The sequence below is a fragment of the Nesoenas mayeri genome, assembly GCF_963082525.1.
Source record: "Nesoenas mayeri genome assembly, chromosome: 2".
NCBI classification, from domain to species: domain Eukaryota; kingdom Metazoa; phylum Chordata; class Aves; order Columbiformes; family Columbidae; genus Nesoenas; species Nesoenas mayeri.
In genome coordinates, this window is record NC_137543.1 from 22,675,710 (window position 1) to 22,700,331 (window position 24,622).

The following is a 24,622-nucleotide window of genomic DNA, read 5'->3' on the forward strand; positions in this document are numbered from 1 at the left end:
TGACACATTTGCACAGGTACGTTTATTTTTTTCCTGTGTTTACAGTGCTTCAATTGTAATTTTAAACCATTCAGAAAGCACAATTTCATACCAATTTTACATACTTTACATCACAGTTCAACAACATTAACACAATTGTATCTAGTAAATCAAATGAGCAAAATGGCCATGAACATTTACACTATTTTGTAAACAAGTTTTTTTATAAACAATGGTACATGGAATTAACATAGACCACCATATGAAAGAGGAATGAGCTTTTCCTTAAATAAATCACTCTGTTTATAAATACTTCGATTCTCTCAATATACATTTACAGACATAATTGGTTAAAGCAGATTACCTACACTGTTCTTTAAAAAGAAAACACCTAGAGATGGACCACTGTGTGTTAAATTCAACTAACAGAAGAAGCAAGCATATGATTAGTAGAATGTTGCAAGTTTTACTTTACTTCAACCTCCCTTCTGTTTGTTTACATCAACACTGAGAAGATTGTCATGTTAGGGAACTTTCACTTGAATTCCAGCAAGTTACAATCGATCTTGTAGTACACATATGGGTAGTACTCCTGTTGACTGAGGTTTAAGCCTGGAATATCCATAGTTGCCTGCAAATAAAGTTTTGAAACCAGTTAGACTCTTAGAATTCAGACTCCTATTCAGAAATAGATGAAACATTCATATGTTTTAGAAGTAAATATGCCAGGCAAGACTTAAGCTTAATTTTTCATGTTCAAGTGACTGTTTAAGCAACAAATTTAGAACTTTGACAAATGAAAAACAAATGCTTTCCCAAAAATCTAAGTAGCTTTCTATCAATAATACACACCTGCTGCTATAGTGAACATACTAAACGTTTAGTGAACCACTAAACGGAAGGAAAAGTATTGCAAATATGTTTTACTACTTCTAAATACAGTTTATGAAATACTGTTATAGGGTGCTGAATGATCCAGAAGTTACAAGAAGTTCAGCATCTTTAATTTTTGCCTGAATTGTCTCACATCCCCTTGCCCCAAAAAGGCCTGGAAATACTTTGTATTTAATGTAGTGGTTTTTCCAATGTTGAGAAAGGTTATTTTTAATCTTTTAAAATTTGGCTAATCTAGTTGTGTGGTCGATCTTTAACTACGGAAAGCACTGCTTTTCAATATGAAACAAATTAGTAGAATAAGCCTCCTAGCAAACCCGCTTTAAACATGAAAATGAGACTGACAGATGGAAAGGATGACTCCATCTTGACATCAATTCAACCTCCTTCAGAGACGGATGACTATGTTAACTTAAAGATAGCAATGTGACAAAAAAAGCGCGTTGTTTCAGTATTAAGGCCACTGTTACCATAGACTGTGGAAAATTCACATATTCCTTCTGGGCTCAAAAAATATATGAAATGTGTTCAAGTTCCTTAAGGCTAGTTTAATATAAAAGTTGACTTTGTTTGAATTCTTTAAGGATACACATATGTATGTAGTCTATAAGATATCTTTCCATCGGCAGTAGGGAAGAATGCAGTAAGAAGTTACGTTAGGCTTTTATAACAGGCAGCTTGCCAAATGCATTAGTTGCAACCTTAAATACCATCTGCTTTGCAAAAATGTAAAATAGAAGTGTCATTTTCACAAGGAGACAATTTTCTGTACTGTGACAAAATGGTGGAGAATATGGAGACGTGTAGCTTTTTAATAAATAAACTTCTTTTTGCTTAAACAGACTAAACCTAATATTTAAGGGGAATAGCAGTAACAAAAATACTTACATCAATGATAGCTGCTGCACTGCTGTCAAGGTGTTTGTATAAGTCATACAAAACCTCCCTCAGTTTCTTCATTGTTTTCTTATTAGGCTGAAGCAGCATTGCCTGGAAGTTAACTGGCAAACCATACCTGAGCAAGTCAAGCAGAAAACTATGAAAATGCTGAAGTGAGCATTCTTTTATCTTTCAAAGCAGAATTTTATTTTGAAAAATAAACATATTGTTGAAGAGTAAATTCTGCTCATTTTCATTTTTGTGAGATCATTCTGTTTCCACAATTCAGAAGGCACCAATAATGTATAACTTCTTCCTTCAAGTTTGAAATAACAAAGCAGAAGTCTGAATGCTTTTAAAATCCTTTTAAACCCTTCAGTACTCAGCACAATTACCTGGAGTCTCAAAGTTTTGAACTTGCTAGAGTTCACTTTTGCCACTTGGTGGAAAATCCACTCAATCCTCCTTTCTAGAAGTGTGGAAGCATTTGCCAATATTCAAATCAAGTTCAGCTTCCCTACTCAAGTTTATCTTCAAAATAAACCCATCACAACTATAGAACAGACTAGAATCCAAATTAATACATTTTTTTTCCTCCTCTGGTTGTCTCCTTTATGATAACTTATCAAAAAGGCTAAAAAAAAAAACCCCAGGTCCCTCCTGCAGAATAACTACAGCTGTTCTTAAGTCAACTTAGTAACTACATTTCTGGATAGATGTGAAGAAAAAAAGCAGAGTAATTTTATAGTTGAGAGTATTGAACAGTATAATACTGAAAAGTTTAGAGTAGAAAATTCTTAGGCATGTTTTAAAGAAAAAGCATACATTTCAAGATGTCAATCTACATTTCTCAAGGCCTGGATACTTCTTTATTCTGAACTATTCCCACTTAAATAGAAGATACAGTAAGGTTATTTTACAAGCAGCTCATGAAGCAAGCTAAGAATCAGCAGAAATGCCTTGCTGCAACTTACAAAGTACCTTTAGTTCCTAAAGCACTGGTGGCAAGACTATCCAAGGCGCAAGATACACAATTGTCTACCTCAAATATTCAAAACTGGCAACAAGAGCTATTGCCATCAGCTGTTCCTACTGCCCTACTCCTTGTTTCCTCCTGCCTGGACAAGCAGCGTTCACACACCTCAGCCTGGTAAACTCCCAAGCTAGATGTAAATTCTTACAAAGTCTAGGAAGAAAAGCCCATATTCAGGTCTGCCTCATTACCTTAAAACAGATTCAACAAAAACTCGCAGTGCTTTCACATGGATCCATGCAATGAAAGCTTCACTGAAATTAACTTTCAGCCACCGAACCAGAGGCCCCTGTGAAAGGGAAGAGGAAAAAACAAAAGTTATTCGAACTTCACAAAAAGATTCAGTCCATCAAGAATGTTTGAGCAGATACTCAATATCTGTACCATGATAATAAAGACAACTTAAAAGACAGAGTTCACTATGGACATAATGGCTCAAGGGTGTTTCAACACTAAGTCAAGAGAAATGTAATGAGGCTTCCATTGTCTCTTCGGTGCATCATCTCAGCTTCCATGGGCTAACTATTTTAGTAATATCTAATTATTTCACTCAAATGTTTGTCCATTTTCAAACTTGATATATCATCAGCACTTGGTTCAATGCAGTGAGGAGCATTTGGGCTACAGGAAACTCAGCTATCCCTGAGCAGATAAGCTGGGTGGCAGGCTGACTATGTCACATCATCATTGCAATGTTTTCTAAGAATCACAAGTTCATTAAATTGTTATGTAGCAATAAGAAGTCTTTGATGTCTCATGTTTCTATAATGACTAGTTTATATAGACTTACAAACTGTTTCTTCTTGTCAGTTGACAGTCTATTCATTTCCTCTTTATCAGCTTTCATCTCTTCTTCATTATACTGGAAGTCACGGACCATAAACCTGCATTTGGAAGTGAATAAAATCAGAAGTGGCTACCTAGACTTCCTTCAAAGCATGAGAGACAGAACACACACAAAATAAGCCTTACTTGTATTCTCTGGCTTTATGTTTGAAGTCATCCACTGCCTTCCTGAACAAGGTGACGTTACAAAGGTAACTATCTTGATCCTCAAAGAGTACACTACACAGAAAAAAAAGTGTCAGAATTGATAACGTTCAAGTCACCACAGATCAGATATGCAGTAGCTTCAATTGTACTTCATCACTACTAGGCAAGCACATAAATGTAGATAATCACACCGGATTAGTTCCCAGATTAAATGCCTTATACAGAAAGTAACTGAGACTTCAGCAAGTGCTCTTATTATTACTCTCTTCACAAAGGATGGCAGTTTCCATTTCCCATTCGGAGACTTCACCACTCAGAAACACTTCATACATGTCTGGATATTTGTTCAAGTTAAAATTATTTTACAGAAAAAGGAACTAAGGCTGGCTTGATACTGAAGCTTGGACTACAGAATTCATAGAAATGCCTGTTTTAAAGGGAAAGGGAAATGGATTTAAAATAGAAAAGGACAAAAATTAAAAATACAAAGGTTGGTAAAAAAAGCATTCCTTAGGCTGTAAAGATGACCTCCAGATTTATTATTTTATTGTTCAAAACAATACTGCTTAATTTGAGACTACACCTTAGGAAAAAAGCTTGAAGAGATTTCGACTGTCCCTCAGTGTCATACAGTTTTCAACACAAGCATTATCCAACAGTTTAACAAGTCACCTCTTCCTAAGCTATCCCTAGGCCATGGTTTCAGAGTAATTAAATAAGAATCATTAGCAGGTCTCCCAGCAGGCTTAAGTTGATCTAACTCAAATGTGAAGTTAGCCAGAGCAAGTTCAGATTTTGTAACTGGCACAGAGCTGGTAATATCAGATCTGCCTGAGCAAAACCTCACTCTGTCAGTTAAAATTAACAAGCAGCAATGCTTTGTGCTACATGGTGACTTTACTGTCAACGTGGTTACAAGATTGCTAAAGTGGCTTAACAGTATTATCAAATCCTGGCACCAGTCATGCCGACCACAGGCACCAAGCACCAGCTGGGTACAGAGGATCTGTGTTAGCTCAAAAGAGACAAGTTACTTTTCTTTGCACACAGGAAAACCATCTACAGTTGAGGTTCTTCACTCTTTAGCATCTTTCAAAGAGTATATGTAACTTGAAGTAAGTTCTCTGAACGCAGGCATGAAATTTACAGGCTAGCAGCAGAACTTGCAGCTAAACCCCACCATGTGTTACCTTGAAGCCAAATGTGCCTGATCTGAACTAGATTAAATTTTCAATTCTTCTACTCTTCCCAAATAAATTAGTTTGAGAACTTCATTAACTCTAGAGTTAGAGATCCTTTGAATTTTTTTCTCAACTACACCATAATCAAGCTTGGTCAGGTAAAGCTATAAAGCTGGACGTTCTAAAAACTTTCGATGAATCTTTAAAATTCAAAGTCACTACAGATCAAGAAAAATTATGAAATATATAACATGCAAATATGAGATTTAGCATTTAACAACTTACTTGCTGGAACGTGGTACAACCATCTCTGCTAGTGTTTCATATTGCTTAACCCAGTCATTATAATTTAACCTAGAGAATACACAGGTTATGGTTAGACATCTAGTACTGTAATAAAAATTCCCAGATTAATGGATCAAGTTTTTCCAAAAAAATGTTAAAAGCATTTAACCATCACAACTTCCAATCCACGTGCAGGTTGTCAGAAACATGCAAGACAAGAGGGACAGTCCTCATGTTGTTTTTATTTTTGCTAAATAAACTATAATGATAGCAAAAGTAACATATTTTATCTTCAGTCTTCATAGAAGTTTACAAGTGTAAAATTTCTGAAATTTAAGAACTATGAAATCAAATTAGTCATGATTACGTACAGATCTCAGGGGACCATATGGACTTAACTGTCAAGGTTTATCAGAAACTCCTTATGCAAATCTGCTCTTCTGATTTACTAATCGGAATACTTTTTCCACAATTACGAATGGGTTCCCCAGAGTCCTGCACTTGCCTGAAGGACTGCTGAGAATTTTGGAAGCCTTGCCTTTCAGTAGTCGGTGTTGAAGAGGTCCCACCTTCTCAACACCAAAAAAAAGTCAAAGGTGAAAGAAAAACAACAGTCAAGATATAGTATCCAACGGTTTTTTGCTAAAGTCACTGCAAAACTCTTCACCAGAGTTTTACATGTGACAGAGACTACTGCTTCATGTGATATCAGCCTGCTGGCTGTCTTTACAAGTTAAAATTCTTTTTGTTCTCAGCTCCAGAAAGACAGTCTAGTGCCATTTTCTCAAGAGTCTTAAGGACATCCGTATCATCACTTTCTTTGGACAGGGGAAAAGGTGCGATTTTTGTTGTTTAAACATTTCAGACAGGAGTAACTTGTTTGCAGCAAACCTTTGACATGACATAAGCAGCGTTCCACTGGCAGTTAGTTCATCCAGGAAAACCCTGGACAAATTTAGATGTCCTTTCTTACAGTATTATAGGGTTGTGAGATCTATTATTTGATTTAAATTCTAATTTTATTCTGTTCTTAGGACAAATAATATACTTACTTCGGTACAATCACTAATAACGTGACCAAATATTCTGAATCGAGTACAAAGTCCTCTTTCTTTACAACATCAGCAAGACTTCTGGTTAGCAAGCTTCCCCTGCAGAGAAACAAAGACAGCCAGAGTAAATACATGTTTAAGAATTGGATTAATCTACACAACAGTTTCTAGTGCTTGACAGTATAACATTTTCAAAAATATATTTTACTTAAGCATCCACTATTAGCAGAGCAAATAAAATGTCCTTATAAGTATTTTATACCTTACTGTTTAAAGTCACTGAAGTCAGTAGCTCCACTGCTATGTGTTATTTCCATATGCCAAATACCTCACACACTTAAGAAGCCTAGTTATCATTGTAAAAGCAGTTTAGAAACACAAGAACCATTAAAACTATTAATCGTGAAGTCTAGGATACAGAGCCTCAGAGTTACAATGAACCTTGTACAGATTTACATACAGAACTTCATTAAAAGCTTAAAGCAGTATAGTGCCTCGTATTCACAAAAGACTAAGAACACACACAGATTTTACGGGCCTTAGCTGACAAACTATGATGGCTTAAGACAGGACTTAAGGCTTACTCATAAAATGGCCCATGGTTCTGAATCAGCCAGTAGGCTTGTACCATTACTGTAATGGTAGGGCTGGGTCAAATTAATCAACCATATTTGCACAGAAGAACTACTGTACCTCAACTGTACTTCAGATAATCATCACGTACATGACAAGACAGCATGCAGTCCTTACTTATTTTATTATCTCCATATATACAACAGCTGTCTCTCTGATGGTTAATTTTGAGGGAAGAAACCCAGTAATATTGATATGCATAAATGGGTGTGAAGGGAAAGATTTCCTTGTTTAGACAGACACATAAGTAGCAGCGTTACACACCCCTTTAACAACAAGCTTCTCTCAAAAGTTCCAGCAACTTATACTATTTGTACATGCTTTTGTGTATCTCATAATTGCTTATCAATCACAAGTGAGCTATTGGCAGCAAGTCAGTTGTTAATAAGTGTTCTTTCATGACAGCTGCTATTCAAGATTGATAAACAGCTCAAAAACACATTAAGCTCAGAGCCCATACCTTTTCACATGTTACTAAGCTTTCATGGTTAGATAACTTTTCTGTGCTACATTAGCAAAAACCAACATGACTTACGCATTCTTTCTTTCCAAATTCTGAAGGTTCCCTTTCAGATTATTGTAGGCTGAGGCTCTTGCTTTTAGATCATTGTCAATCTGGTTTACGCCCTTAAAGATAAAAAGAAAAGAAATAGTGTCTAAAGAACTATAATAGTTTTAAAATTATTTCCTAATTACAAAGCTTAGATCTGCCAACAAAAACAATAAAAAATACACAAATTTAAATGATTATTTCTCTAGGGTCTGACAATCTTCGCTGAAAACTCAGAAAACTCTAAATCAGCCAATAACAGAAATTACACATGCTCTTCTGGAATCATCTGGACATTCTGCTGCACGCACCTTATCATCACTCCATCACCTTGAGGCTACCACCCTCCATCTCAGCTGACAAGAGAGATCACTTGATGTTTGCTTTTCTACCATGATACAAATACACCTGTGAATACGGGGTACCACCTCCACATGTTACCTCACTTCTCATTATACTTTTCCCTCATTAGAGTTCCAGTGACAAAAAATATGAACAGTTTTATGAGGTGCAAATCAAGAATTAAGTAACCCAAAGCCTTATCGCTTTGTATCATCTGCAGCTTAAGAGAAGACTCTGTCACACTGTATTTACCTACTGCAATTTTCACCTTTCCTTGAGGTGAACAGCCTTGGTCACTCAAAGACAGAATATCAATTAAATGCATCATCTGCCCAATTCCAAATGGCTGTTACCATTTAAGGTTCTAAATATCATCACAATAATCTTATGTCCTTTCCCCCCCGCAAAGCTATTCCCAATTCTGTATGCTTGCGAAGGAAAATACAAAATATTATACCATCATCTCCCTTCACAAAATCATCTTTTGTGCTATCTTACATTGGCAAAGGTTTACAACTACAAAGAAAAATCTCTTTTACAGAGACTTTCTTCATTTAGTAAGAACTTAGATATTTTGGAATATCTGAAGTTGCACAAGGTCAGTTCCGGACTAGAGAGATAAATTGGATTCAAGTCTGAAATACTGTTTATTTCAGACAATAAATATACATGTCCAATCAAAGTGGAGGCAGCATTCTACTTCTAATGTCGCTGGCAGCCTTCAATCATCTTTCAAACTTTCATATGAAAGTTCCAACTATTTTACTGTTCCGACTCAGACTCTCCCATGTGGCTGGCCATTGCTGCTCAGGTAAGTCATCTTTCTCAAATTTGTCCTCCAGCACTAATTAGAGCGATTACCAAAAATGATTCATTCCCAGCTAGGTAACTGGACAGCAAGTGGAAGAACACAAAACAAATAAAGCAATTAGTAGGTCCTAAGCAGCCCATTATGTTCCTATCAGCATGTACTCTATACAAGGAAGTATTTTAAAGTCAATATACTTAGTAAGAGTTGGATAACTGAAAGAATGTGGAGCAGTGTTGGTCTGGCACCATAACACTGCCTACTCACTGCTCCTCACTGTCCTGTGTACGTACAAGCACATAAAAATTTCCAGGGACAAGCAACTAAATACAGTCAAGGGACCCTCCCTGGACTTAGGCCGTTGACATAATACTTTGTTTGTGTACAACACTTAAGCTGGGGGATGCAGATACGGTTTTATTTCCACAAAATAAATCTCTACATCACTTAGTTTATATAGTGCTCTTGTTTATGGTAACACCTAAGTTCCCTTGGCTGTAGCAGGAAAGAGTCATTAAAAGCCTGAACATTCTGGCAGTTTCATTCAGCTTGCATCTTTACAGATACAGCAATGCTTAATACAAAATACTCTGAAAATAAGACAATCTATTTTTTAAACAGATGAGTATTTAAGATTATTGAAGTTCTTTGGCTAATGTAACCTTTAGCAAAGTATGTAGAACATTTCAGTAGGTGTCACAAAGAATGCATTTTCGAGAAAACTTTTAATGCACTAATTTTATCTTTTATTTTTCCTTCTCACAGCTAGAAGACAGCATTAGGGAAAAATTAATTAAAAGCAATTAAGCGAATACCTTTGCGCATTTGGACTTTTTCCCAGACCAACAAACTTCCCTTTCACCTTTTCCAGGCATCAAAAGTCTAACTATACATTGCTTAATGTCAAAAAGCAAAACACATTGATACCAAACACTGCCATTACAAACCAGTTCCATTCATGAGTTCCTAATTGTCAATACTCTCATTTGTAAAGTCTTTTAAAAGATGATTGCTTAGACAAAAGCCTGTTACTGCTGCACCAACTGCAGTTTACTGTAAACAAGAATCAACTTTGTTTCCTGTTAAAATGTTAAGAGAATGCAGAACTGCAAATCTCAGCATCACAGTAGAGTTCTTGAAAATATATTTGTGTAAAAATGAGAAATGAAATGACAATATAGCCTTTCTTTTAGTAGTAGAATTGATGGATAACTTATAAATGTTATTGCAAAATGAGGCAGACTCATGATATTGCTAAAGAAAGTATCAGTCTAACACAGTTGGCCTGTTTCTACCCATAGCAAAACCCATATATTTAAACCACTCATATAGTCACTGGCAATACACAAGTGTCTTCTTGTAACTGTACAAGTGAGCTGTATGTCAGTAGATACCTGGGTTGCTGAAGCACTAGAACACTGAGGATACTGAGGTTGCCTCCTTGCATAGCAGTCTTGTAACCATAATTTCAAACACAAAGAATGACTAGATTAGGTGACAGCTCTCACATGGCACAGACACCATCTTCAAAGTCTTCAGTACTGACACTGGCACTCACAATACTTCTGAAAGTTAAAGGCTGAAAAAACTTGATGAACAGTAGATTTCCTTTTATTTTAAAAGTTTTCAACACCACAATAATTCTTCCTCAACTGACAAACTCCCCCACTGCAGTTGCCATTACTCTCGTTTCGACAAATATCAGAACCTGCTATAGCGAGTGAGGGGGATATAAAGCCATACAGGAAAAGTAGTATCTCATGATCTGACAAGCTTTACAAGTTATTTTAACATCAACATGTCAAGAGGCTTAACCAATTTTAATCAATGTAGCTCTATCAATTTTCCTGTATCTTCATGTTAATCAGATATCAAAGTGAAGATTTTAATGTTGTTAGGGACAAAACTGCTTCAAGTCCTGTGACATTGTCTCCTAGGTGTCACTTCCACAAGAAAGTAAGGCAATTTCAGTCATCTTCCTCCTCTTTTCCACTTTATGGACACACATCATGGCTCACAACTGAAAACAGTTGTTAAACTATTTGATATTAGATTTAATACACAGGTGTCCTTGAAGCTCTCCTTATAGAAATGGAAACCCTCAACATAATGATTCAGGCTCAACTCCAGCAGACCTGTTCCTCTGCATTTATTATTCGGCCTAATAACCCAATGAGGTCCCTAAATTAGATGGAAAAGAATGTAGTAAGCCAGTTATTTAACTTAAGGTTCAGGTTGTGAAATACAACTTTGCTGCAAGCAGATGATTTATCTAGCAAACTCCAGGACACAGAAGAATGTGCACTGAATCCTTGACAATATTTCAGTAAAAGGCATATCCCTTCATGCTCTTTGATACTTTTTCCAACAAACTAAATTGCTACAAAAACAAGTTTTATACTATGGCAACAGTTAACTTCCAAAAATAAGACAAAACACAGCTGACAACTGTTTTCAGTAACTCTCACTCCTATTCTAAAGACAAACTAAACTTTTTCAAGAGCCACTTCCTTAATAAGACTTGTAGAAACCACTTCACCCTATCTTCTGTTCTATCCCACTTTCTCCAACAACATCTTCTCCCAACTCAAACTTTGTGCTTATACATGCTGTAAAGAGCTGAACGCTTCATTTTAATACCTTCTTCTGATGAAGCAAAGCTCATGTACTTAAGGAGTGTCAGATATTAAGATTATCATTTTATGCCTGTGGGATGTTTTTAATGTGCAAATCTCAAGAGTCCTAAGCCAGTCAGTCTTCCTCCAACAAAACTCCACACTGCAGATGTTTTCCAGTAGTTACTGAATGTAATTTGTGGAGTAAATTCGAGATGCAGTGATAGCCCCGAAGAAAACATCAAAATGATAAGTGTTTGTTTCCTTCTCAGTGAGCTATGTACCACCTATTAAGATTTTGCAATTTCTGCAAAAATTTTAAACTAACAGTTTCAGGAAAGAAACTAACAACTAAATCTTCAGTTATAGCAAAGCATGAGTTGCCAGCAGTAACTCCCATCCCCACCCCAACTACAGTTTACACAAATCTGCCACCAAGGACTACCTCTATAGGTACCCAGAGCAGCTGTTGTTGCTTTTTTCCAGGTTATGTATTATTGACACAGAAAATTTCAAGAGTCAGTTTGCAGATTACAGAAAGAAAAAAATTAAAAACTGAAAAAGCTGGGAAGATACTTAAGCAAGGGCAGCTCACAGAGAACTCTTTCGCTGCTTGAATGCAGGAAGTCACTGCTGAGGACCCCACCTAAGCTCACAGCAAGTACAAACCAAACCAAGTCCCCAAAGTGTGAAAAACTTTACCAAGGTAAAGACAGGGGGAAAACCCATGACAACACTGAAATGAGCTTTCCTTACACCTGCCACTGAAGGCTTATTTTCCCCCTCATGACTGAGCGCAATGGCTTTCAGAAGGTAAACAAATTCCTTGGTTTACTGCTAATAGTCCACAGAGTTTAAGAACATCAGACAAATGGCATGCATGTAGCAAAATTTAAATGTGACACAATTTGCTAGCTATTTCTTGGTTAATCCAGTGATCTTAGAAAACAAAAATCAGCAAAGACAACATGATGGCTTTCACAGAGCACATTCCAAATCCTTTCCCAATTCTAATATACTTCTTCAGTTGCTAAAACACGGACACTGCTACTACTGCTATTGTTATCAAAGTTACATAAAGCTAACAAAAAGAGACAAATAGCTTTGAGTACCAAGTTTTGTGCATAAATACCTTAAGTTCAAGTAGGAAAGTTTTATAAAACATGCTACCTTACCTTTGCAATAATTTCTGAAATATTCTTCAAAGATTGCTTGATTGGGTATTTGGCCATATCCCACTGGAACCTTGTTATATAGGTGACCAAGTCAACTAAAATTTTAAAGAACAACTTTTTAAAGACAGACAACAAAAAGACTGATGTATTATATTCCATGTAGGATTGCTATAACAGAAGAGTACTATAAGAGACTGTGGACCTTCACATGTGTGGACCCTGCTGCTTAAGAAACTTGAAAATACACAATCAAGTTGTAAGTTCTCTGTGACCTCTGTCTCCAGATATTGGTTTCTTCACCTCTGTAGTAGTAAATATCGTTTAGAGTCGAGGTCAATGATGGCTGGAGAAGTACAGACAAGACCAACTATTTTTAGTTTTGTGTGAAAAATGGGTGGGAGAAAGGAGTGTTACAATGGAAAAAGAAGGCAAATATTATATGGCTCAACTGAAGCAACAGTTCTGTAAAGCTGTCTATGAGAGAGACTACTCCAAGCCCTTATCTAAAAATAACAGTGTTAATTAGGACCACTGCATTGTCTTCACATTAACCCACTCATATTGGCCTCTCTTACATCAATACAAGCTGTGTTAATTATTATGAAATGGCTATTGAAAACAAAATATTCATTTAGAAACCAATGCAACTCTTTACTGTGATAAAATGGACAAATATTTTCATGAGACAACTAGTTTTATAAAGACATTTTATCACAATTTGGGAGCAACTGGGTATTGCAGCACAACTTACATAAAACCATACCTATTTAGATGACAGACTAAAATGAAGAATGTTTACAGTGACCATTAATTTTCATGTTCCACCAGAGGCCAGTGATGACAAAATACAGCCCTAAAGGACCAGAGGCTTCTGTGAGTATTTAACCTGTAGATCTAATTTCTTGTCATTCTGGATCCTATAATTTGTTTCACGGCAAGTGACTCATGCCAAAAAAAGTACTTCCGTAGCTAAACTAGGTTCTTAGAGTGTCATATAGAGAAGTAGCATTCACTACGTTTCAGGATCGTTGCCTTCCTTCCTGTTACTTTTAGAATGCACATATTATGGTTAACATTTTACCTCCATTAGCCAGAAGATTCTCCTGAACTTTATCTTTACTGTCTTCTAGAACATCAGCCATATACTGGGCCACTTTCTTTACAACACTGAAAAATGAAAGATAAATATATGAAAAAAAAAGGAATGAAAAAAACTGCCATTTTTAGAATACCATTCATGAAACTGATCTGAAATTGTCTGGGAAAAAAATTTTGGATTGGATCAAAACGGAAGAGTTGATTGCTTTCCATATAAGCTTTCCAAGAGCACAAACTAGGATCAGTATGTAAAGAAGACCAACTTCTCAAATACATGCCAGAACTTAAATTCTTCTCTAACAGTTCTCAACAAGGTGAGGCTCCTTTCCTGGCCTCTGAGTAATAAGGGCTGACTTCACGTGTAATCTCACTATACTCCAGTCTTTCTTTGAAGTCTGTGGCAATTTCAAGATCCTAAACCCTTATTTTTAAAAATAGACAGCAAGGTAGAAATCACCAATAATCCAAACTAAACACAAGGCAACCGTGACAATGAAATACTAAAGGTAACTGAAGAGCCATAGAGAAATTCTAGCCCTAAGGTCTCATGAGACGTGACACATAAGACCTGCCTTCCTCACTACAAAAGCTATGTTTAATATTGCTCACATGTGCCATGCCCAATAGTTTCCTTCTCTATTTAAAAATGACTACTTAATACTTCTCTCCTTGAAACAGAAGATGGCTCCACAGGTTCCAGCCACGTGAAATTTTGTTATATTTGATCAAAAACACTTTCAAGGGATCATTAGTTTAGTCAAAATGAATAGCTTTTGCATTTTAATATTAATGCTGTTTAATCCCTCTGTGGATTAGGAAACAACATGGTTACTTTCTCAAAGTCTGTAAACAGTGCTCTAATGTGCTAAAATAACAGTTTTTACTCCATTTCATTAGCACTTCCTGCAGCTGCCAGGCTCAGTTCTTAACAGTTGTCCAGGACCCAGCAGCACACAGCCCTACTGTAGGGAGAAGCACCTTTCATCAATGCATAATGTCCCACTAGTCCACAAGAAGTTCAGATGTTTTTTTTCCCCCAAGTAAAGATACTAGGAAAAACAACAGCTTAGCTTATTGAAATCCTAGCTTGTCGACTGCCTATAGGGATCACTATGAAAACAAATAAAAGTTGAAAATAATCCATGTATTGCTAGGACTCAGCAAACCATCACATCATTATTCTAATAGTTTGCATTCTAGTAAAAATAAACTGTTACCCCTCCACAAACGCATCCAGTTTAGCCAGCTCATCTGACAGACCAACCAAAACATCCAGTGTGCCAACCTAGAAGGAAACATCAAAATGCATTAGCAATTGTGTATAAACATAGAAAGACAAAAACAAAATACAAAACCCACTACATCTCCTGAACAGATAGCTTTTCAGAACTACATAAAATACTGTACTCTAAGATTTCAGACTTGTTACTTTAACAAAGTCACAACATGTTTCATTTGCTCAAGATACTTCTAAAGTACCACTCTATCAGACCTAACTCTTTCTTTACCCTCCTCCCAAAACCACTTTCTTCACTAATTTCATGTGATAATCTAGAACAATGTGTAAACCTTTCTGGGGCCAAGGATGACAAAAATTTTAGACTCTGTATAACTCAAACATTAGTAAATTAGAGCACAGTGAAATATTCTGTATTTAGCTCTTTCATACACAAGTCTCAAATGGGTCTAAGACACCAAAAAATATAAAACCAGTATAGCTATGCTCAAGTTAAAAAGCCAAAGGGTAATTATTTTTAAATAGGTCATATAATATCAGTTTTCTTTGGTTCTCCAAGTATTTACACATTTGTTCATTCTGTTCAATGAAAGCAGGAGATAGCTCCAAAAATATGACTTTTCTTATCTCTAATATTTTAGCTACCACTTTATATTTCTTGCTGAAATATTGTTAGGCATAAGTGAAACTTCTGTCAAGATGCTATTAACATTAGTTTTTTGTCCAGCATCTTTGTTCTATGTATTTGACCACTCAACTTCGCATGTTTCCTGTCCTCTTTAGCCTTGAAACAAAAAGGAGCACAATTACTTAAGTAACATCACAAACAAATCGCTTTCCGTCTCCACCTTCTTCTGAGCTACACACAGAATACGGAAGTGAATGATTTGACCAGTCACAAGCCACAGGGCAAGTCAATCTTTGTCAGGCTGCTGTTCAGTGGAGAATAAAAGACTGTTTCAATGAGTTCTAGCTAAATAATCTCACTCCTTAACCACTTTTACCTGGTCCACAGAAGCCAGAGAATTTCCCATTGTATATAAAGTACACTCAGCTTCTGCCCTTTTCAGGGAGTAGAAACAAATACCAATCATTTTTAACCCTAATGGGCCACATCAATTTCCAGTGATAACTTCTCTAACTGCTGTAGGCACCCTACAGTTTGAAAGCCACCCTGACTGATGTCCAAGGATCTCCTGGGAGAACATGGACATTTGCTGTAGTCCCTCTTCCTACCTCTACCAGTATATATTTTGAAATAACTCAGGACAGTCTAAATGTAAATGTAAGTTATGGCAGTTGGAAGATCCTTTTAAAAGACACACTGAAGCACTTCATGCCCTGGGCTGGTTCCTCAGCAGGGACAGGAATAAGGCATCACACCACCTGAATCTGATTCATGCTGCAGACAGGGACTGGTGGCATTTTTTCCTTTTCATTTTGATAAGCTTTGATGAGCTTTCACTCAGCTAAACTGAGCTCACCATTCTTTTTTTTTTAAAGAAACATTCAGAGGTCAAGAGACATTTTCTTAATAAATATTCTGGCTCATAGCTTTTCCATATCCTGATAATTATGTTTAACCATGAGAAACTGCCTTCAGATTTGGTTTCTCTTTTCACAGCAATAGTTCAAACAGTTTTCTTTCCATTTTTTTATAACACATATCAGCAGGTCACACTGGAATGCTCAGTGGGAGACAACCAGTGCTCTAACAGATGAATGGTACTTTTGGATGGAGAAAAGGCAGCAGCTGTTTGATCAACCCCTGTATTTTAAATCAAGCCTTTTCACTGCTTCTTATCCAGAAAAGGGGCAGCAGACAATTCAGAAGTGAAAAATAAACAAACAAAACAAAACACCAAAGGAAACGGTATCATATGAATACTCAGATAACAAGTTTCCATGTTTCTTCTAATTTTCTTCTCCAGCCAACTGCTGTCAGTATGAGGTCAAGACTACTGTCCGGGAAAAACTGCTGTATTGGCTGAAAGAACACAGTTTGCTGAACCTTTAAAACTTAGAGTGAAGAATTTTTAACTTAAAATTTCAGAAAAATATAATTGTTGTCCAAATTACTTTTTAGGTCTACACAGTCATTGAAAGAAGTCAGCTGTCCCCTCTAAAAAGTCTGCAAGCACTTCCCACCTACAGTCGTAGTCTAAAGAAACAAAGATGATGCAAAACAAACATACTTCTTCAGACATGAAATGGGACTTACATACCTTCAAGTCCGGAATATTGAACTTCGAATTAGTAGAAAGATTGTTATTTTTTGTAGTTGCTGCGTGTAGTTTCTCCCATGTCTGTTGGCAGGTTTTTTCCCCAGGAGCAGAAATCAGCCAAAACTCGGTCATTTTTGTATCTTTATATTGATGCTTTCTGCTTCTGAAGATGGAGGCAAGACGCTAGGTAGAAGGGAAGACGTGGGGAGAAAGAATATCTGCCATTAATTCAGAATCCAAAGCTTTGCCTGAAGAAAAACATCTAATTTGATGTTACTAAAGTAGAGTTTCAGCCACTATAAGAGATTTTACTAAGAGTATGACATGATTCAAAATGATTTTTTTTCCTATCTTCCAAATCACATTTGCAGAGCTGGAAAGCCTTTTTAAACTGCCCATCCTGCAAGTTAAAGTGGGCTGAGTTTGCAAAATTAGCATCTCTGAAGTGCAATTCCACAAAAGATTTTAAGCAATCTAACTGAAAATAAATCCAATAAAATCAGATACAAATCTTATTTTCACAGCTGTTTATATCTTCCAGCATCCGTACAACAGACAACTTTTTCTGACCATATATAGCTGTTTCCAATCACTTTTCAGATTAGGACAGTGTTTTTAAGTGAGTAAATGCCTAAAAAGTGTTTAAATCCTATAAGGTTTTGTTTGTTCTTTCAAGCAAAGAAGATTCTGCTGGCAGCTAAAAATTTCAAGAAAATGGACATTTTCTAGTCTTGGTATCTCTGTTGTCATTGCAGACCTTCACTAATGTTATACATACTGGCCTTAGTCAAGAGAGTCTCAGTACTTTGCAAATGAGCTCTAGAAGTTCATAGTATATACATTCTTCTGTCACTAAGAAACAGAACAAGCTGGTTGAGAGTTACTGGCTTTTTTTTTAAATAAGGAAGAACAAAATCAAAGCACACCTTGACAGAATCTAAATGTCAAATTTTGATATTTGCAATGTCTTTCGCAGCAGCTTGGAAAGAGTAGAGACTAACCTACATTTCATAACAAGCACAGACTACAGCACTTTTACAGCTTATTTTTTTTGAGAGAGAATAAAATATTGTAAGAATGAATACAGAGTAGCAAACTTTGGCCAAAACAACACATATAGGTCCTCCACCTGTTTAATCATTCTAGGCTCAAAAAGTTAAAGGGTGTTTAAGCTAGAGACAAGCTAAAGAAAAGCCTGTTAGCTGATTCATTTGTTCAGCTACTCAGGAAGCCTAAAGCTGAAGTTTACCAACCATTAAACTAATATCATTAAGCAAATCTTGTCATTGGCATAACAGCCATTCTCCTTCAATTAAGGGGCCTTGTTTATAACAAGAGATGATGACACCCAGTTATTGATGCCGCACACTCCAGGATGGCTGACACTGCATTACTGGGTAGTGCACAGTAGTGCTATAATACTCAATACAGACAATGCCAAGGCAGGTACAGAAATTTGAGAAATCAGAGTACTTACAAGACCAGACATGCCCCACTCCACAAAAGCTTATCCAGCCTGACCCAGCCCAGTTCTGGACACTTTCCAGAGCTGAGGCCACACACCTGCACATCTGGTTCTACTCAACAGAAGGTGGTCAGAGACTTGGAAGTTATCTGTTCTCTCCTCACTGGCACTATTCTCTCTCCTCCCCTAAAACATTGTCAAAGCAGGTTGGAAGGAGATGTGATAAGGAGTTATTTTTTCCTGACAGTATGGGTGAGAAAAGGGGTCCTATCTCTGAGCAGGATGGGTGAAAAGACTGTGTCTGCTTCCTCCAGCATGCTGTGGCCCAGGCTGCTGGGGGAAGCAGAACCAGAGAGGGGGTGAAACCCACCCCAACAGCCCCTCCGGCACCACTGGCCCTGGCACTCAAACGCATGTACTGTAACAATCCTTGGTCATATCACATTGGCGATTTTGGTATGGGAGGTATCATGAAAATTTAAAGCAACATTTGTCATCACCAATATAACATAGCATGATATGGGGCCTCTTCGCTTATGGAAGCGCTAGCCGGATTATCTCAAACAACAGGTCTCCACAGGAGGTCTACTAATTATCAACAATTTGGAATGAGACAAAATTTCTTTTTATTCAGATTAGCCTAATGCATTATCTTCCTTAACCCATGCCAAACTGGGCAGATCCATCGTACGTGATGTTTCCCTACACTTCACTGAACTCTGGCCCTATAAAGGACATGGCCAAGTTTACAGTAAACTTCAACCACACAGGGAGACACCACTACAGCTGACACACGCACACACAAAGTCTTTAAGCTTTAAACTGCATTTTGTTCGGATTTGAGTAAACCAGGACTAGAAGAGTCTTTGGAACAAATAAATAAAACAGTTTAGGTGGCGGCAGCAGCAGTGTGCAAATATCTAAAAGAAGACCCATAAGGCAGAAATCCAGACTCACAGAATCATAGAATGTCCTTAGTGGGAAGGGACCCATAAGGATCATTGAGTCCAACTCCTGCCCCTGCATAGGACAACCCCAAAATTCATGTGTCTGAAGGTGTTGTCCAATTGCTTCTTTAATACTGTTAGGCTTGGGGCTGTGACACCTCCCTGGGGAGCCTGTTCCAGTGCTCCACCACCCTCTAGGTGAAGAACCTTTTCCTAATGTCCAACCTAAACCTCCCCTGGCACATCTTCCTGCCATTCCCTTGGGTCTTATCACTGGTCATCACAGAGATCAGCACCTGCCCCTCCTCCTCCCTTTGTGAGGAAGCTTCTCCAAGCTGAATGAACCAAGTGACTTCAGCCGCTCCTCATACGGCTTCCCCTCCAAACCCTTCATCAACTTCATGGCCCTCTTCTGGACACTCTCCAGTAGCTTTATATCCTTTTTATACTCCTATTCAGTAAGACAGATGGAACATCGCATTCTCAAGTTTTCCACTAAAACATAAATAACCCTTAAAGAATAAGTATAAAGTTTCCAGAGATCATACCATCTAAGGAAACAGTCACATGTTTACAATGACAAGAGTTTCATTCCCTGCATTACAGATTGGGAAATTCAGGCTCACCATTAAAAATCTGAACATCTTTTCCTGGGGGAAAAAAAATGCAAACAACACAGCACTTTAACAGACCCTTTGAGAAAAATAACTGCCTTCAATAAGTTTTTTAATCTTTGAAAGTTAGTTTTCAAGGACTAACTTGTCAGTCCTCATACAATGACTGCAAGGCTACCACAAAGAAAACTGAAGTAACAAACACCTGACAGACTTACAGCAAACCTTTTTAATGCTTAAAAAACAATGTACTAGAACACTTCACAATTCCTTAATATCAGAGACAAAAGTGGATTGTTCAACTGAATAACCAAGATCTTTTTCTACTGTTCAAAGCAAAGATGTAAAGGTAGAATAGCTGTAGCTCCCAGGAATCATTAAGCTTGTAGACTTCCCTTCCTCCCTCTTTTGTCTGTGTGGTCGCTTTTCCTGAACCTCCATTACATTTCCAATAGCCATGGGACTTAAGACAATTCCCCATTTCAGCTGCCTACTCACTGGAGGTATTTTCAAATATATACAGGAAAAAAGGCTCGGTAGAAGAATTTTAGATGTTTGTTTCTATAGATTTTTTTAATGTAAGGGGGGTAATGAATACTGAATCGGAACTACACAGAACAATGAACAAGAAGTGGAAAAGGAGAAGTGCTACAGAATGGTTAGAAAAACAGAAATAGATGCTCATCAGTCAAAAAATATGTACTGACCCACCGTAAAATGACAGCCATTAAATTTAAAGAGGACCACAGAATAAAGCAGGAAACATTAACTGTTCAAATCTCCTAAGTAAACGGACAGGTATTTTTTAGCAAACTATTATTTTATTCCTTTGATCTGCAAATAATGGTATATATTCTGCCTTTAGATTCACCACTGTGGTGATTTTTTTTTTTCTATCTTTAGGCTGACAGGTGTTTTTAAATCGGCCAGCTTTTGCACCTCAGCAGCCTGCACAACACTCACCACCAGTCTCTCTTGGGCCTTAACATCAGAACATCGGTTTCACAGATACTATAATTTATAAGCTACACTTTGCCTTGGAAAGATTTATCTGTACTTTTGACAGTACTTTAAAACTACACTATGGCAATTATGTGATCAGCCAAAAATTCTAATCAAATGCAGACTGGGATCTCATTATACTAAGCACTGCCTGTATATGGATACAGCGCTAACTTAAACACCTGCAGTCAGAAGCATTGTATGTTGAAACGCAAGTTACAGAGGGAAAAATAAACACAATAAAAACAAAGTTACAACAAGTGTGCTGGCAGAATCAAGACTTGTTGAGCTTTAGTCTTCTCATATCCCAAGAAAATGCCAAAAGCACAGTTCAAGTTTTTAAGTACTTGGCTAACAACCCAATAATTAAACTTCTTTCCTTTCTCTACTTTGCTTATGATTGCAACTGAAAGCATTAATTAAAGCTGAGAATCTAAAGCAGAAGCAGGGAGGATAACCCCAAGAAGCTGTCTACCAGCTTCCATCTCACCTTCCTCACTCCCAAAGACCATTAGCTGTATTATTCCGGTCAAATTTTCTCACACTTTCCTGCTCTTAGGTTTTTGGACAACAAACCAAGGGAACAACCAAAAAATGTAGACAGTATAAAACCTAGAATATGCAATAAGAACAGACAAGTGAACCAGCCTGTTTTTGTAATGCACTACTGAGTAGAATTTGTACTAGTACAGTTTCACCTAAGCATTGTTAGAGATTTTTGGTATTTCAATTGTTTCTGACATATATTTATTAAAATACATATTCATAAATGGATACCTGCATACATAAAGGTAATTGCCTGTAACACATAAATTTATCAACTTAAAAACATTCAGTACTACAGCACTAGTTAATCAAGCTAATGCTTTCAAGGTGGTGGGTCTTTTTTTCCTAAACATTGCCCATGCAAAACCCTACCACACCATGATACTGAGTAGACATTATGGTCCTAGTTCTGTTGAGTATGGGTAAAGCCACCTGTTACGGAGTGAAACTGCTTCTGAGATGTCACTGTAAGCATTTTCTGGCCAACTTCAGCATCAGGTGTTTGCTATACAACTGAAAAAAAACAGTCAGGAAAACGAGACACTACATTTATATGAGAATCTCTCTATAGACCATGCTAACACAAAGCTCAGGGCTTTCAGGAACAGGTTCTAGAATTCCAGCTTTGTATATGTCACTGAGCTAGCTACCTCAATGCTTATGATTCCACAGATTATGAAATTACTGTTTTAATACTGATCAACCAAAACATCCGTATCTCAAAAAAAATACATTTAACCTTGCAAGACCAGCAGTGCAAGACCTACCTTTATCTTGCTCAGTACTCATGAAGAACACAAATTCTCATTTATAAAGGCTTAATACTGGAAATTCATTAGAACACACTTTTCTCATTTTAGATTCAACAACTGGGCAGCATCCCACTAAGCTTCCCTTGACATTTTCTCATAAGCAAAACCACAACCTAACTTTGAGGTGTAATAGTCTTCCATGTGCTGTTACGAAGAGATTTAAGTAACATAAATAAATTGCCAAGGTGTTCTGCTAGTCAAACAAGCACAACTCATCTATAAAATGCTTGAAACATTCCATCTCTTGAAGCTTTACCCTGGAGTACCTGTTTTTGATCCCTAACTGCTCTAATGCCCAAAGTCTGATTTATTATTCAAAATGTATTCTGCATTGCTACTAGTAATTTATACTGAGTAATTTCTATGCTACTAGGAAAAATTGATTTCCAAAGAAAAATCTTCCATACAGTACACTATAATCTAAACAACACAACTGCCAAACAGCTGCTTCAAAGCTGCAGCTGGAAACACATATAATGATGTCAAAACAGAACCTCAGCTAAGACACTCTGCATTGCATTTCTCAAAAACAACTGGGCTAGGGGAAGGCGACAATTGTTTCTTCTTTCCTATTTAGCTCCACACGAAATCTCAATCTACGAAAGTGATTCTGAAGTCTCCCAATATCCAGCACTAAGTCCCCGAGAGTTACTCCTTCAAGCTCGCTCTCAGAAGTCACTTCTGGCGCTCGGAGCTCGGCCTTGGCTGCCTCCACATTTCATAAACAGCAGCGGCCGCACAGAGGAAGCCGGAGCTGCGCACGGGGCGATTTCACAACGGAGAGCTCCCAGGCCGGTGCGGACGCAATCCGGGGCAGGAGCTCGGGGCGGGGAGCTGCCTTCGCCCTCCCCGAGCCGCTCATCAGGATCACGGGGATTAGGAGACAGCTCTCACCGCCCGGCAGGCAGCACCTGCCCCGGCACCCACCGGAGCTTCCCCGGGCGGCGCTTTCGCTTCGTCCTCCGCACAACCAAACCGCGGCGCGGGGGCCTGGCGGAGCGGCGGCAGGGCAGCCCCGATGCCCGGCAGCCCCGGAGCGGCGCCGAGCCCCGTCAAAGCCCCGGGGAGACGCGGCGGCGGGAGGGCCCGACCTGCGCTGCCCTTCACGCCAGGCCCAGCGCGGCCTGCCGCCGAGGAAGGCCGGAGCGCCGCGCTAAGAGCTCGGGAAACGCGTGCCCCGGTGCAGGCCGCCCCCTGCTCCTCCTCCTCGCCCCCTCCGCGGCCCGGCCCGGCTGCCCCGCGCTCACCGTCACTGCTCCATCCTCCGCCGGCAGCCGCGCGCCGCCCGCACACCCGCCAGCGGGTCACGTGAGGCGCCAGGTCAGCTGACTCCGCCGCAGCGCTGGTCACGAGACAGGGGAGGGGCGGGGCAAAAGGCGCGGTGACTGACAGGTCCTCCCGGGGCGGTCTCGGGATCGCAAGTTCGAGACCCGGCCGCAGCGGGACTGGCGCGCACATCCGTTCGCTCCTCCTCACCCCACGGCCGGGGCTCGCCCAGGGTACCGCCGCGGTCATGGACACTAGCGGCCTCCTCGGGGCACGGAGCCGAGCCTCCCGCGGGCTCCTCAGGGCACCGGCCTGCAGAGGGCCTGGTCAGCGGCAGCCCCTGCTGGTAAACCTGGGCTGGGCCAGGGGCTCTGTGGGAACCCCACACGTGGAGCATAGTGGCATTCTCCGCCTCAAGGAAGCAGATGGTGTTAAGAAGGCTTTATATGATCTTGCTCTTAGGGCTGAGGAGGATAGTCAGGTTTGAATGTGTGTGTTTTTGGCTGCGGCTGGGTGATCTTCCTCAGATCAGCTCTTGGAAATCGCAGTGGTAGTTTGTGAGCACAGCTGTCGGTGTGTATGTGTCCTCAAGTGCTCCACTGCCGTGGGTCTGCGGGGAACGATTTGGGAAAGACAGTTTCTCAGCAGGTGAAGGGTGGGAAAAGGTGGGCTCAGAAACAGTTGTTGTCTTATTTTGGCACCAACCCCCATTTTTCTTACTTTATGCAGTAACTGCTAAATGAAAAATAGCAGACTGTACATTGCTCTGTTACAAGAGAAGTCAATTCCTTGTTTGCAACAGCGTACAGTTTTAATTTACAATATTATCTGGAGAAAGCAAGAACCATGTACAAAAAGCAAACTGCTTTGCTGGTTTTGCTGAAACAAACTATTTGTTCCCACTTTTCTTCTATTTTCTGAAGTGGGCACAAGTTAGGGCCATCTTATAGCTGTGGGTGGCTGGTGAGGAACTGCAGCACAGAGGGGACAC

The 24,622-nt window shown here is 38.7% G+C and overlaps 1 protein-coding gene across 1 annotated transcript; it reads right to left on the reverse strand.

The window, feature by feature from the left end:
• On the reverse strand, positions 1-23,691 carry ATP6V1C1 (ATPase H+ transporting V1 subunit C1). Its single transcript, XM_080340055.1, has 13 exons — positions 23,613-23,691; positions 16,980-17,162; positions 14,735-14,802; positions 13,501-13,586; positions 12,420-12,514; positions 7,465-7,556; positions 6,297-6,395; positions 5,245-5,313; positions 3,758-3,850; positions 3,576-3,669; positions 2,977-3,074; positions 1,762-1,888; positions 1-610 (listed from the first exon to the last, which is right to left on the reverse strand). Exons 2-13 carry the CDS (start codon positions 17,109-17,111, stop codon positions 515-517), a joined length of 1,149 nt encoding a protein of 382 aa, XP_080196181.1. The 5' UTR covers positions 17,112-17,162; positions 23,613-23,691; the 3' UTR covers positions 1-514.
• Between the last annotated feature and the right edge of the window lie 931 nt (positions 23,692-24,622).